Consider the following 12,643-nt stretch of genomic DNA (forward strand, 5'->3'; position numbering starts at 1 on the left):
CAAAAGACCCATATGGCCTTTAGCTTGGCACATGAACACTCATCACTCCAGTCTCACCATTTTCTAAACCTTTATATGATGGAACGTCACTTGGGGTTCTCCTGTCACAACGGTGCGTCCTGTGGTACTTACATTTTGATGTGCCGCTGCTCAATGTCCACTCTGGTCAGCACCTCATCCTCCAGGTCGGTGTCCCCTCCCGAGCTGCTCTCCGTCACGTCCGAGTCGAAGTTGCTCTCAGCCACGTGCAGGTTGGCTGTGCCGCTGAGGTAGAGACGCTCCAACTCTGTGGGGATGGAGCCGCTCTTCAAGAACCTGCCCAGGCTGTCCCTGGCTCCCAAGGAGTGCCGGCCCGGGCGCCATGTGGCGGTGGTGTCCCCCTTACGCGTTGTGGTGGCGGGAGGCAGCATGCTGAGGGATGAGTCCAGAAAGCCCCCCAGCTGCTGCTTAACGTGGCGCTCCACCTGCTTGGCTTGCACCACCTGCAGCCGCTTGCGTAGCCGCCGCATCCGGCCCTCGATCTCACCCTGGCGGCTGCGGTTGAGCAGAGTGCGCTCCTTCACCTGGGCGTCCAGGCTGCAGAGGGTGGAGGAGGGGGACTGGGGTGCCGGAGAGCAGACTGGGGATCCCTGCTGGCTTCTGCCTGCCCTCTCCCAGTCAGTCACGGGCGGCATCAGCTGATTTGAGGGTGTGTCCGGCTGATTTGAGGGTGTATCAGGCGCCACAAAGTGAGCTGGTTGCTGCTGGAGGCCGTTTCCTCCTGCGCTGTGCGAAACCCCCAGGGAATGCTTTTGCTTGACGGGTCCCTTTAAGATGGCGCCCGTGAAGGCCTTGGAGTCCGGTGGAGGCGTTAGGGGCTGAGATTCAGCGCTGGCGGAGGGTTTGCTCCTGTTCAACGCCACCACGGAGCCCGCTGCGCCGGACATGGCCAGCTTCTTGGCTAGGCCATTGATGGCCGCTACGGCTTGGCCACCACCGTTGCTGCTCATGAGGCTCTTCAGTTGTCCTCCGGACAGCTCCAAAGTCTGCCGTTTACTCAGCAGGAAGTCTCCCCCGCCGTTGAACAGTGAGCTGGGTAGGATGCCGTGACTCTTCAGCACTGACTGCTTGATGAGGACTCCTTGCAGTTTAATAGACTCCTTGGTGGAGGGGACGGGGGTCACATCGGAGCACAGGTAGGAAGCCACCAGCGGCTGGAGCTTGCCCAGGGTTGAGGCCGAGGACTGCTGATGCTGCTGGGTCGGCTGCTCCTGGTTCCCGCTGCAAAAGTTGTGGGAGTTTTCGTCGGTGGCGGAGACCTTGCATTTGCCGGTGCCGCTGCTGTTGTGGATGAGGATGTTGCTTGTGTTGCCGTTCTCTGCGCTGCCCGGGGAGAGACTGGAGGACTGGGCAGCCAGTTTGAAGCGGATGTGGTGAGCTTCGGCTGGGGCGTCGGTGAGAGCGGGCGCCATCGCAGCCATGCAGTGCAGAGAGACGGACTCCGCGGCCTGCTCCACACCACCCGCTTACTGCCCTGCCAGAGGACAGCCTGAGTGGTCAAGAAGAGACAAAGTCAGACACTAGTACCACACAGTAAAGGTGTGAGATAGACAGCAGACACACCCAATCCTGGTCAGTGACCAACAGACCTGCCTCAAGTAACCACAATAGTGGGCTAACACCTCCTTAAAATGCTACAATGATTAACATAATTTACTCTGACTAAGGCAAATTAAAGATTTTGTGCTTCACTTGATAAATCTAACAAATTATATAAGATAAAAACATTTACTTAGAGAAGTTGAGAAAACAGGGAGTATGTAGTCTGCTTTAAATTGGCCTACTCATTTTCAAAAAGCATGCAATAGGAACCTCTAATTGCATATTAAATAGCAACCTTCGTGTTGATAAGCATAGCATACTGCCTAAGACCTAACAGACCATAGTCAGGGCGGTAAGTATGATGTTGCCTGAAAACAGGATTAAACAAATAATATTAACATTTATCTGTTTAAAAAAAAGAAGAAAAATTGCACCTTTATTTGGGGCAGAGTCAACATTAAGAATATCCAGCAGGCTAGACTACTTTGTGATGTAATAAAACATTTTTAAGGCAAGTAGATTTATGAGCCCATTTCTTTGTGATTGAACTTGCTTGACTAGCCTACATGGTTAACATGTAGGAAATAATGAAAACAATGTGGTCAACAGCAAGAAACTAGCCTAGCGGAACCTCAGGCTAATAAATCCTACAGCCAACCACACCTGTGCTTGTGTGAACAAGTTAGCCTTCGTCGTTTAGGACTACTCCCCAGGCTCCTCCTCGAAGAATTATCTGTGCCCTGTGACCATTGAATTCAAGGATAGTCGAATGATAAGGGAAAGCAAAGAAGCCAATGCAAATTATTCAAACCCTACTAGGTCAGTCAGATGCAACAGGGTTTGGAGGTGTAAGCAGGTGGATTTAGCCCAATAATAGGCCAAAGCACATGATGTCATTCTGACTTCCTGTGTGAAATTCTCATACACACAAGTATCCACATTTCCTAAATCATATTTAGGCTACTAGATAAGGATACTGTTCACAAGGTAAAGCCTTGCTCGTGGTGCAATTAGTGTGTATGGTTAATGCTGATTTTAAGGGGAACGTTTATTATTGGATTGGTATGTAATTCCGGTAATCATGAGAATCTGGTCAAAATTTGATCTAGGGAATCTAACTACAGACAGAATCCACAATGATAAAAGGCGTCCTGCTTCTCCCTGTATCATCTGTCAGGCGATATGAATGGGGGGGCTCAGTATTCCACCGCAGTTTCTAGTCAGCGCGCACAAACGCCATGTTGTATTTCCGAGGGAGATTCAATGCAATTCATCCACATTAAACCGCCTATTCAGCTATGATAAATCCACTAAACTTGTCCCTATCAAAAGACTTGACGTTTAAAAGGTCAACCTAATTATTATTATTATCGATAAAAACGTTAGATTCAAACATTGGCTAATGTTTTCGATATATCAAATTTCCCTTTATTTTCCATGACGCCTTGGTAAAGGATTTGTTCGCACAATGCCCCCTACAAATGTTTACCTTTATTGTTTTTGTCTTCAAATTCACGTGACCAGTTACTGACTAGAACGTAATGCATTTCAACAAATTATTTAACTAACTCGCTCCAAGTCGTGTGTAGTAAATTATGATGTATCTTATTCTAAATGGCAGCGTTAACGTTTGCTAACCGTGCAGCCAAATGTTGGCTAACGTTAAATCAATAAGCACACAACCTTAGCGGCCTAGCTAGCTAACGTTATATTGTAACGTAAACAAAACGTTTGAAAAGCAATAGCTAAAACATTTCAGTGTAACTTCGTTCATAACGTTATAGTTTAATAAAAAAAATACAATGGCTATTCTAGACATGCACATGATTCTGGCAATGCAATTTGTTCTCTAAAATAAGCCACATGCAAACCACGCTTTGACAATGTGTGATTGCTAAATCATTTTAATAGTTTTTTTTTGTCTACTTGAATTATGTACATTTTTGTCGAATGCTAAACCGGACAAGTTAGTCGGAGTAAAGACTAACCAGTCTTGTTAGCTAGCTAACAAAGAAAAAGGAGGAACCTACCACGTGACGAGGCGCACTATCCGAGTGAATTTCGGCAACAATCCCCCGCAGTTTTTGAAGGAAACGTAAACGGATACCACAAAAAACACGATTTGAATCGATTAATCAGCCATTCCCCTTTCTAAAAATGCAATCCTTTTTTATTTAAGACCTCGTTTCAAGAGCTCCAGATTCGTTCCGGAACCAAGCAATGGGCGAATCAACTAACGTAGCTAGCTACACCTTGCTTGCTAACTAACGTTAACGCGCTAAAGTTAGCTAGCTAGCGCGCCTCGCTACTAGTAATAGCAAGTAAGTGTAAAAATGGTCCTTTCTGGTCAAAAATACTTCTGTTAATTATTTTACAACAATCCTTTGTCGCAAACTCCGTTCCCCACACCCTAAGGTGTTTGAGAAGGCCAGTTTTTCTGGTGTTTGAGAAGAGCCTATTTTCTCGTTTTAGGGAGAGACGCTCAGAAAATGGCGGCTTGCTCCTCTCCCTCTGATTTGAGTCTGACAAACAGAAGTGGTGGTGGTGTGTGAATTCTGGTAGGCGGGAGACATTTCTCATTCTCGCCGCTAGACTGAAGGGCAGACAAGAGACTACATGAAATGCCCAAACGTGCCATAAGAGGGAGCTTCTTAAAGCCTTTCTTCTGTATGTGCATATCAAAAGTGACCGACCCAAAAAACAAAAACCTGGACAAAAGGGTAAAAGCCTCCCCTGACACTGTATCAAAATTGTACTCGCTACACTCGCAATAACATCTGCTAACCATGTGTATGTGACCAATACAATACAATTTGATTTGAATTATTTCTATAATATCTGTAGTGCTCACTGAATGGCAAACCACGAGAACAACCTTTACCTAAAGTATTTTTATCATTTGTCATGAGACAAACAATAGTTGTACTAGGGCTAGGCTATTCATACAGCTGATGTACCAATACACACAATGGACTGGGGAAGGATGTACAGCAAGCAGTACGCTGCTAGAACCAAGTGCACCACAGATGTATACATCCTCCTTACAGATAAGCCAACTGGTCTAAAGTTGCATTGGAAATGTCTGCTACATTGGCAGAGTATGATGCAATAGTGGGTGCTTGTTTTGCCCCCTGGAGGGTGAAGATTTAATTTTAAGCCCAATAAAAGGGTTTACCACAGAAGTGTCAAACTCATTCCACGGAGGGCCGAGTGTCTGCGGGTTTTAGTTTTATTCCTTTCAATTAAAACCTTGACAACGAGGGGAGTTCCTTACTAATTTGTGACCTTGATTGATGAATTAAGTACAAGGGTGGAGCGAAAACCCACAGACACTCAGCAGCTCCGTGGAATGAGTTTGACAGTTTATAAGACATACAAACTCCGCCCACCCAGGCGATGCAAAACTAATTAGTGCAATTGCTTCCGCTTTGGTTACTCAAACGCTACGCTCCCAGTGTAGCAGATATGTTACTCTCCTGGGGTGTGTTCAGTATGACAGAGCGGTGTGCAATGTTGAATTCAACAGAAACGGTACTGTACGACCAGTTAAAAAACTTGATTATGGTGGCCCAGAGGGCGATTACTGTATGGTGTGCTGCACGAGTTTTGCAATTCCGAAATGATCACGCCCATATTGATCAGGCCACACACACCAAACAGGAGCAAACGTACCTCAAAGGCTGTTGAAGAACAGTGCACACCGTTTTGGGGAAACGTGTCGTTCAGTACAAACCATCACACAACATAGCAAACATTGACACAAACTAAAATGCACACCTGGGGTGTATTCATTACGCCGAACAAAAACACATTTCTATTGGACAAATTCAGGTAGGTCCCTCCCCGTTCCGTTTGCTTGTGTTTGGTTCTTTAAACAGTAAATGGTTCCTTTGTGAGACTTAATTAATACACCCTGGGTTTGTCAGTGGGTTGGTCCCTGTTCAACTAGACATTTGACACAATGTGCCACTTTACAGCAAAGTATTATTACACAGACTTATCTAAAATATAGGTCTCCAGGTTGTTTCTTAAATCATCTGTAAGTAACTTCATTGAGGTACAACATTTTAAAAGCATTGATTGTGGTCATATCTTGTCCATAGACTGCTCACAGAGTAAGAAAACAAATATGTAATTTAATAATTTCAGTGATTTAATTGCATGACAAAATAAAAGTCCTGCAAGTATGTGCAAGCAGGCACAATGAAGAGTCTTGCAGGGGACTTTTATTTTGCTGTGTGGTGAAGTGATGACATAATTATCCTGCTCTGGCAACCCACATTTAGGAAGAAGTTGTTGTAAAGTCAAGTAAGACAAACATCTAAACGATGGACAGCAGAATGCAACAGAGCGCTTATTACCAGAATATTCGCTAACATTTTACATTCAGACTCAGTGAAAACAGCCACCACTGGGCAGGTGGTTTTAATAACATACTGTGGTAACAGCAAGCGATGTAACGTCTGCCTATTGCGCTCGGCCGACTGGTCTGGTATGTTGTGTCTTTACTAAAACGTTCCTGTGAAAACTTTGTATGATACTTAGACCTGAACACGGACCAATTAATCACAGGGTATCTGCAGATTCCATGAAGTTGAATTTAAGACTTTGCAAGAACTTTTTAATGCCACTTGGAATGAAATGTAATACCTATTTTGTGCACGCCACATACCTGCTAATACTCCCCTCCAGAAATGAGCCTATGTCAAAAAGCTGTATTTTTAGGGCTGGCTCTTTCACTAGTTTTACCATAATGGCTGCTGTGGCTAATGCTAGCTAACAATAAGACAAAGGTCAGTTTTCAAGGAAAAATGAGTATTTCAGTCTCCGATGGAGCAGTGTGGATAAACATTTTGTAGAGTGGCATATCCCATCCCTGCATTGAGGTATGTTTTCTGACCCACATCTCACGCCGGCTCTACTGTGTCTTAATGTAACCATTATTGCGTTCTGACCCCAGTGCAAACAAGCATAACGGTAGAGTCGGCATATTCTGGCAAACATAATGGGCTGATCATTAGTTAAATCACAAACTAAGTGTCAAGAATTTTGGCTTTGAATCAATACCAAATCTAGCTAATGATACTCAATACTATAACAATACCACTGAAAAAAAATGCCTTAAAGTCAGATATACAGCACTGTTACTGTTTAAAATACGTGGTCAACTCCATCTGGAAAGCTAGGCCACCGGATGTGCAGACTTTTGATCCAGCACTGCTCAAACACACCGGTCAAAAGGTCCTGTTGAGCAGTTTATTGGTGTTAGTGGGGCTGGAACGAAAGTCTACACACACAGTAGCTCTCTTGGAGGTATTATGCTTTTACAGACTACAACCAAAAAGTCTAAGAAAATAATTCCCTCATTCAGTGAATCAGGTATCAAATGGCTATACTTTCAAGCAAGGTAGCTAAAATCCTAGAGGCTGTAGAACAACTGTTTCCAGTACTAAGTAAGTCATGAAATAAGTTAATGCCTTCAGAAAGTATTTGCACCCCTTGACTTTTTCCACATTTTGTTGTTACAGCCTGAATTTAAAATTGATTAAATTGAGATTGTCACTGGTCTCACACAATATCCCATAATGTAAAAGTGGAATTATGTTTTTAGAAATGTTTACAAATTAATTAAATTACAAGCTGAAATGTCTTGAGTCAAGTATTCAACCCAACACATACAATTATCAATAAGGTCCCTCAGTCGAGCAGTGAATTTCAAACACAGAATCAACCACAAAGACCAAGGAGGTTTCCCGATGCCTCACAAAGAAGGTCACCTATTGGTAGATGGGTAAAAATGAGAAAAAAAAGCAGACATTGAATATCCCTTTGAGCATGGTGAAGTTATTAATTACACTTCAAATGGTGTATCAATAGACCCAGTCACTACAAAGATACAGGTGTCCTTTTTAACTTAGTTGCCGGAGAAGAAGGAAACCGCTCAGAGATTTCACCATGAGGCCAATGGTGACTTTAAAACAGTTACTGAGTTTAACGGCTGTGATAGGAGAAAACTGAGGGTGGATCAACAACATTGTAGTTACTCCACAATACTAACCTAAATGAGAGTGAAAAGAAGGAAGCCTGCACAGAATAAAACATATTCTAAAACATGCATCCGGTTTGCAATAAGGCACTAAAGTAAAAAAAAAACTAAAAACTTTGTCCTGAACACAAAGCATTATGTTTGGAACACATCACTGAGTACCACTTCATATTTTCAAGCATGGTGGTGGCTGCACCATGTTATGGGTATACTTGTCATCGGAAAGGACTAGGGAGCTTTTTAGGATAAAAATAAAACAGAATAGAGCTAGGCACAGGCACAATCCTAGAGGAAATGCTGGTTCAGTCTGCTATCCAACAGACACTGGGAGACAAATTCAACTTTCAGCAGGATAATTATCTAAAACACAAGGCCAAATATAAACTGGAGTTGCTTGCGAAGACGACAATGAATGTTCCAGTTTACTTAAATATGCTTCAAAATCTATGGCAAGACTTGAAAACGTCTGTAATCGCTGCCAAAGGTGATTCTAACATGTATTAACTCCGGGGTGTGAACCTACACCTCAAAGGTTTGGGGTCACTTAGAAATGTTTTTTTTATTTATTTTTTATCAATTTTTTTGGTCCCTTTAAAATAACATCAAAGTGATAAGAAATACAGTGTAGACATTGTTAATGTTGTAAATGACTATTGTAGCTGGAAACGGCTGATTTTTAATGGATTATCTACATAGGCGTACAGAGGCCCATTATCAGCAACCATCACTCCTGTTTTCCAATGGCACGTTGTGTTAGCTAATCCAAGTATATTTTAAAAGACTAACTGATCATTTGAAAACCCTTTTGCAATTATGTTAGCACAGCTGAAACTGTTGTACTGATTAAAGAAGCAATAAAAAAAATGCTTTCTTTAGACTAGTTGAGTATCTGGAGCAGCATGCATTTGTGGGTTCGATTACAGGCTCAACATGGCCAGAAATTCTTGTTCTGATAAATGAAGGCTGAATACCAAGGAGGAAACCTGGCACCATCCCTACTGTGAAATATGGTGGCGGCAGCATCATGACGTGAGGATGTTTTTCAGCGGCAGGGACTGGGAGACTAGTCAGGATCGAGGGAAAGCTGAACGGAGCAATCCTTGATGAGACTGGGGCGAACGTTCACCTTCCAACAGGACAACGACTAAGAAGACAGCCAAGATAACGCAGGAGTGGCTTCGGGACAAGTCTCAATGTCCTTGAGTGGCCCAGCCAGAGCCTGGACTTGAACACGATCTAATATCTCTGGAGAGACGTGAAAATAACTGTGCAGTGACGCTCCCCATCCAACCTGTCAGTGCTTGAGAGGATCTGCAGAGAAGAATGGGAGTACTTCAACAAAGTACTGAGTAAAGGGTCTGAATACTTATGTTTATGTGGGGTATTGTGTGTAGCTTGATGAGGAAAAAATACAATTGAATCAATTTTAGGATAAGTCTGTAACGTAACAAAATGTGGAAAAAGTCAAGAGGTCTGAATACTTTCTGAATGCACTGTAGGTGAGAAATCAATTTTGAGTTCAGACTGTAACAACAATGTAGCTATTTCATCTATTAGTTCAGGGAATGCATGATGGATATATTTTGATGTGCAACATGTCAAAATAGGATCCAGAATAATCACATATTTTTGTCTCTTTGAGATTAATTTGCCTACAGGTTTTTGTGCATATTGACCTAGGCTATTTACCACATGTGGGAACTCAAAATACATAAGCTAGGTTGCTAACTCTAAATATGTTATTGTTGCTAGATAGCCATGCAATTGATCTAACAGTACATTTTATGTTCTACAAAAACTGTCCATTGGTAGGCCTATATAGGCTACTTGATGTATAAACAACAAGTGGCACGCTCTGCTCTGTTCCGCTGGCGCATCATCTCAATTACGTCCTGTTTGTAAATTGGTTATTTCCTCTATTGACAGTTTAACTTTTTCCCCACAATTACATTTCAAAATGTTGATCAACTGTCAGTAGCCTATGCTGTGCTTATCAGAATGCAACACTCAAAGGGGGAAAGGGTGTTAGAGTTAGCAGCGAAACAGGGACAGGGCAGATATTTTCATTCCCGGAAGCAGGTTAATGCACATTAGCGTTGACCAAATAATGGTTTTAGAACCCCAAAAAAATCTGTAATTTTTGATCCCAGCTAGGGAGTGTTGTCTTCAAATTGTATAGGCCACCTTGCTATTTCCTCTTTCCCCTCTGGTAACGGCTCGACCCGCACATGAACTGCGCACATGCGGATAGCGCTCTAACATCTTGAAAGTGCACCACATATTATTTCATGTTTAATTATTATTTTTTGCCGTGGTGGAAACAATTAAGCAGCAGTCAAAAATATAACGGAAACAGTCATCTCCGTCACATTTTTTTAAGACCTTTGATAAATTAAAGACTTAAGGCCTTTAAATTAGATAAATGAACCTAAGGACACACGGACACCCTAAATCACATTCACCAGACATGTTCTGCCCAATGCTCGGGAATCATCTCCCTCCAAACACCTCCCCCAGTCTGGTGTACTTCTGATTCTGAGCCACACCTTGCAGTCCTGTGATTTGCTAGGATCCAATCATTACTTTACATTTGTTTACTCACACACAGGCCAGATTTGAGTCATTATTTCAGGGTTATTTGCCCTATGCAGTTGATGCTGGTCTTGTATTGCAGGGCTCCCTTGCAAAATAGACCATGGTCTCAATGGGCTTTCCTGCTTGAATAAAAGGTTAAATAGCCTTAGGATGAGGTAAGGGACCGGACCAACCCCCTGACAAACCAGCAAGTTGAAATTGAATTTTATTCAACATTCTGACTCGCAGTAGGGCAATTAATTTGAATGCATGTTTTAAGGCGATATTCCAAAATGCATGTATCGCAAGAATATAGCTTTTCACACAAAAAAAAACCTAATTTATGAGTGTTTGTCTGCTTGTTCTCATGGCTTTTTGGTCTCGTCTCCTTTGTTCCTTCTGTGCTGTGTGCACCTTCCCATTTACTCAAATTCCACCAAGCCCCTCCCCCCTGCCACTCACAAAAAAGATGAGAGAGATCCCTTCTTCCTCTCTGACAAGCAGTTTCAACTAGCTATTTGCATTTGAGGTTTGGTCCAACAGAATCAGTCCTATGGACACCGAAAGACATTGAGACATTATTTTACTGTAACCTTTCTAACAATACCCTTTTTATGTTTCAACTCCTCAAATTGCACGCAGAGCAGACCCTACTAAAACAGGAGTATCATTGAACATTGATTCTGGAAAATGAATGCTCAGTATGCCACACAATTTACCACATACTCCCTAGCAACATTTAAGCCAAAGACTGTTAGCTGTCTAGTCTGTTTTATAAATGTGCAATAAGCATAAAACAATTAAGGTATTAGCAACTCGTTCTCATTCTGAGAAATAAGGTAGGCCAATTGACTTCAACATCTGAACAAAGTAAACTGGCTAGCATGCTGTTCAAACAGTTGAAGACGTACAGAAGGATGTGTTCATAACAATTCAACTTTTCTCTTGTTAGCTAGCAAATAGATCCAAGTTACTAAACTTGAAATAACAATTAGCTGGCTACTCACTAGCACGTGGGGTTGTGCTTGAGAGATTGTTTATGAGATCTATACACAACTTCTATAATGCCTGCTACAAGAAGTTAGTCATTATTAATGAATGTGGATTATGCATGTTATGGTTCAATTTTAAACAAAAATGGGCATTTCCATAAAGATCAGTGATTATTAGGTATAATTTCACAAGCCCTGAACGCATTAGATTATTGCTGACTGTTTGAAATGCAGTGTATTTGACCTTTAAATTCTACAACCAAGCTCATTTAGAGATCATGAATCGCTGATAAGTTTGAAAAAAATCAAGACATAATTTAAGCCATATTGCCCAGCCCTACCCCGCAGTGTTCTTTTCCGAGCCTGCTGTGCATCACTGAGCATAGTATTTCTTGTGTGTATTATTGTGTTAGTACATTTTGACCTGTTGAATTAGTTATACATACCTCAAGAAGATTAATGACTTTGTAGTACAATGTAGTTAGGCCTACACATTTTTTATTTTTCCATCTCTTACCTGTAATGTATGGTCCATTTGTGAAAAACAGTAGCCTGGATCCAAATCTCCAAAACTCATTGCAAGATGATACTACCTAACAAAAAATGTGGGTTAATACAAATAAATAGCAAAATAAAGCCACCATTGGTTGTGTCCAGCTGTATGTTTCAACCCCAATTGAATGGCATAGCCACATGGCACATCTACAAAACATGACCTGGGATTTGCACTTATCTCAACAGAAGACCACCTTCGACATCTGATAAACGTATTCTTTTGGAGTGTAATGCCCCTTTAAGACAGGTAGCGCTAGCTAGCTGTGCTAGTGACGTTTGATAACGTTACCTAGCTAACGTTAGCTATTAAGCAGCAAAGCTACTGTACAAGTTAAACATTAACATCAGCTAACGCATGTAACAGTGCATTTCAGCGCAATGATGGGCATGATATCACAGAAATAAATACTTCCCCAGTTGGTCTGAAATCATATAATTTCAGTTATTTAAATATTTTGATACATACTCTCTCAGACCGCTCGCAAAAGCTAGCTAGCTGACTAAGTGCAGCTAACTAGTAGTGACCAATATAATGCTGTTTAATGGGCTTTTGGACTGCAAAAATAGAAAATACCGATATCACAAACAAGTCTGTCCTTAGACATGAACTAAACGTTTTTCTTTTTACATTAAATTAGTTTTCTGAACAAAAACAATAATATGCACGCTCACCTGTTCGTGCAGTAACCAACCGATCCTTGAGGTGATTACACCCACCTACAAGCTTAGCGATTGGCCAGTGCTGTGAATCTGCATGTTTTTTTATTGGATTACGTAGCTGTCGTTCTTTGTTAAAAGCCTTACAGCGGAAATAGTGAAGGGCCAGTTGTATCCCATATCCCATGGTGGTCTACAATTCTTACTAAAATGCAACTTTGATATGGGTAAAATCCCT

General features: G+C 42.0%; 1 protein-coding gene across 4 annotated transcripts in view; it reads right to left on the reverse strand.

The window, feature by feature from the left end:
- The window catches only part of kansl1a (KAT8 regulatory NSL complex subunit 1a), a 60,497-nt gene extending 48,055 nt beyond the window's left edge, over window positions 1–12,442 (reverse strand). For 2 of the 4 annotated variants that reach the window (XM_014158696.2, XM_014158692.2), the window contains exons 1-2: window positions 3,612–4,122; window positions 133–1,528 (exon numbers count right to left, since the gene is read on the reverse strand). In XM_014158696.2, the coding sequence (XP_014014171.1) occupies window positions 133–1,460 (1,328 nt within the window). In that variant the 5' untranslated portion in view covers window positions 1,461–1,528; window positions 3,612–4,122. Of the gene's footprint in view, window positions 1–132; window positions 1,529–2,244; window positions 2,269–3,611; window positions 4,123–11,710; window positions 11,787–12,420 lie in introns of those variants that run through there. The other 2 variants (XM_014158694.2, XM_014158695.2) reach the window with 2 other exon arrangements.
- Window positions 12,443–12,643: the final 201 nt, after the last annotated feature.

The sequence above is a fragment of the Salmo salar genome, chromosome ssa19, assembly GCF_905237065.1.
Source record: "Salmo salar chromosome ssa19, Ssal_v3.1, whole genome shotgun sequence".
Classification (NCBI taxonomy): domain Eukaryota; kingdom Metazoa; phylum Chordata; class Actinopteri; order Salmoniformes; family Salmonidae; genus Salmo; species Salmo salar.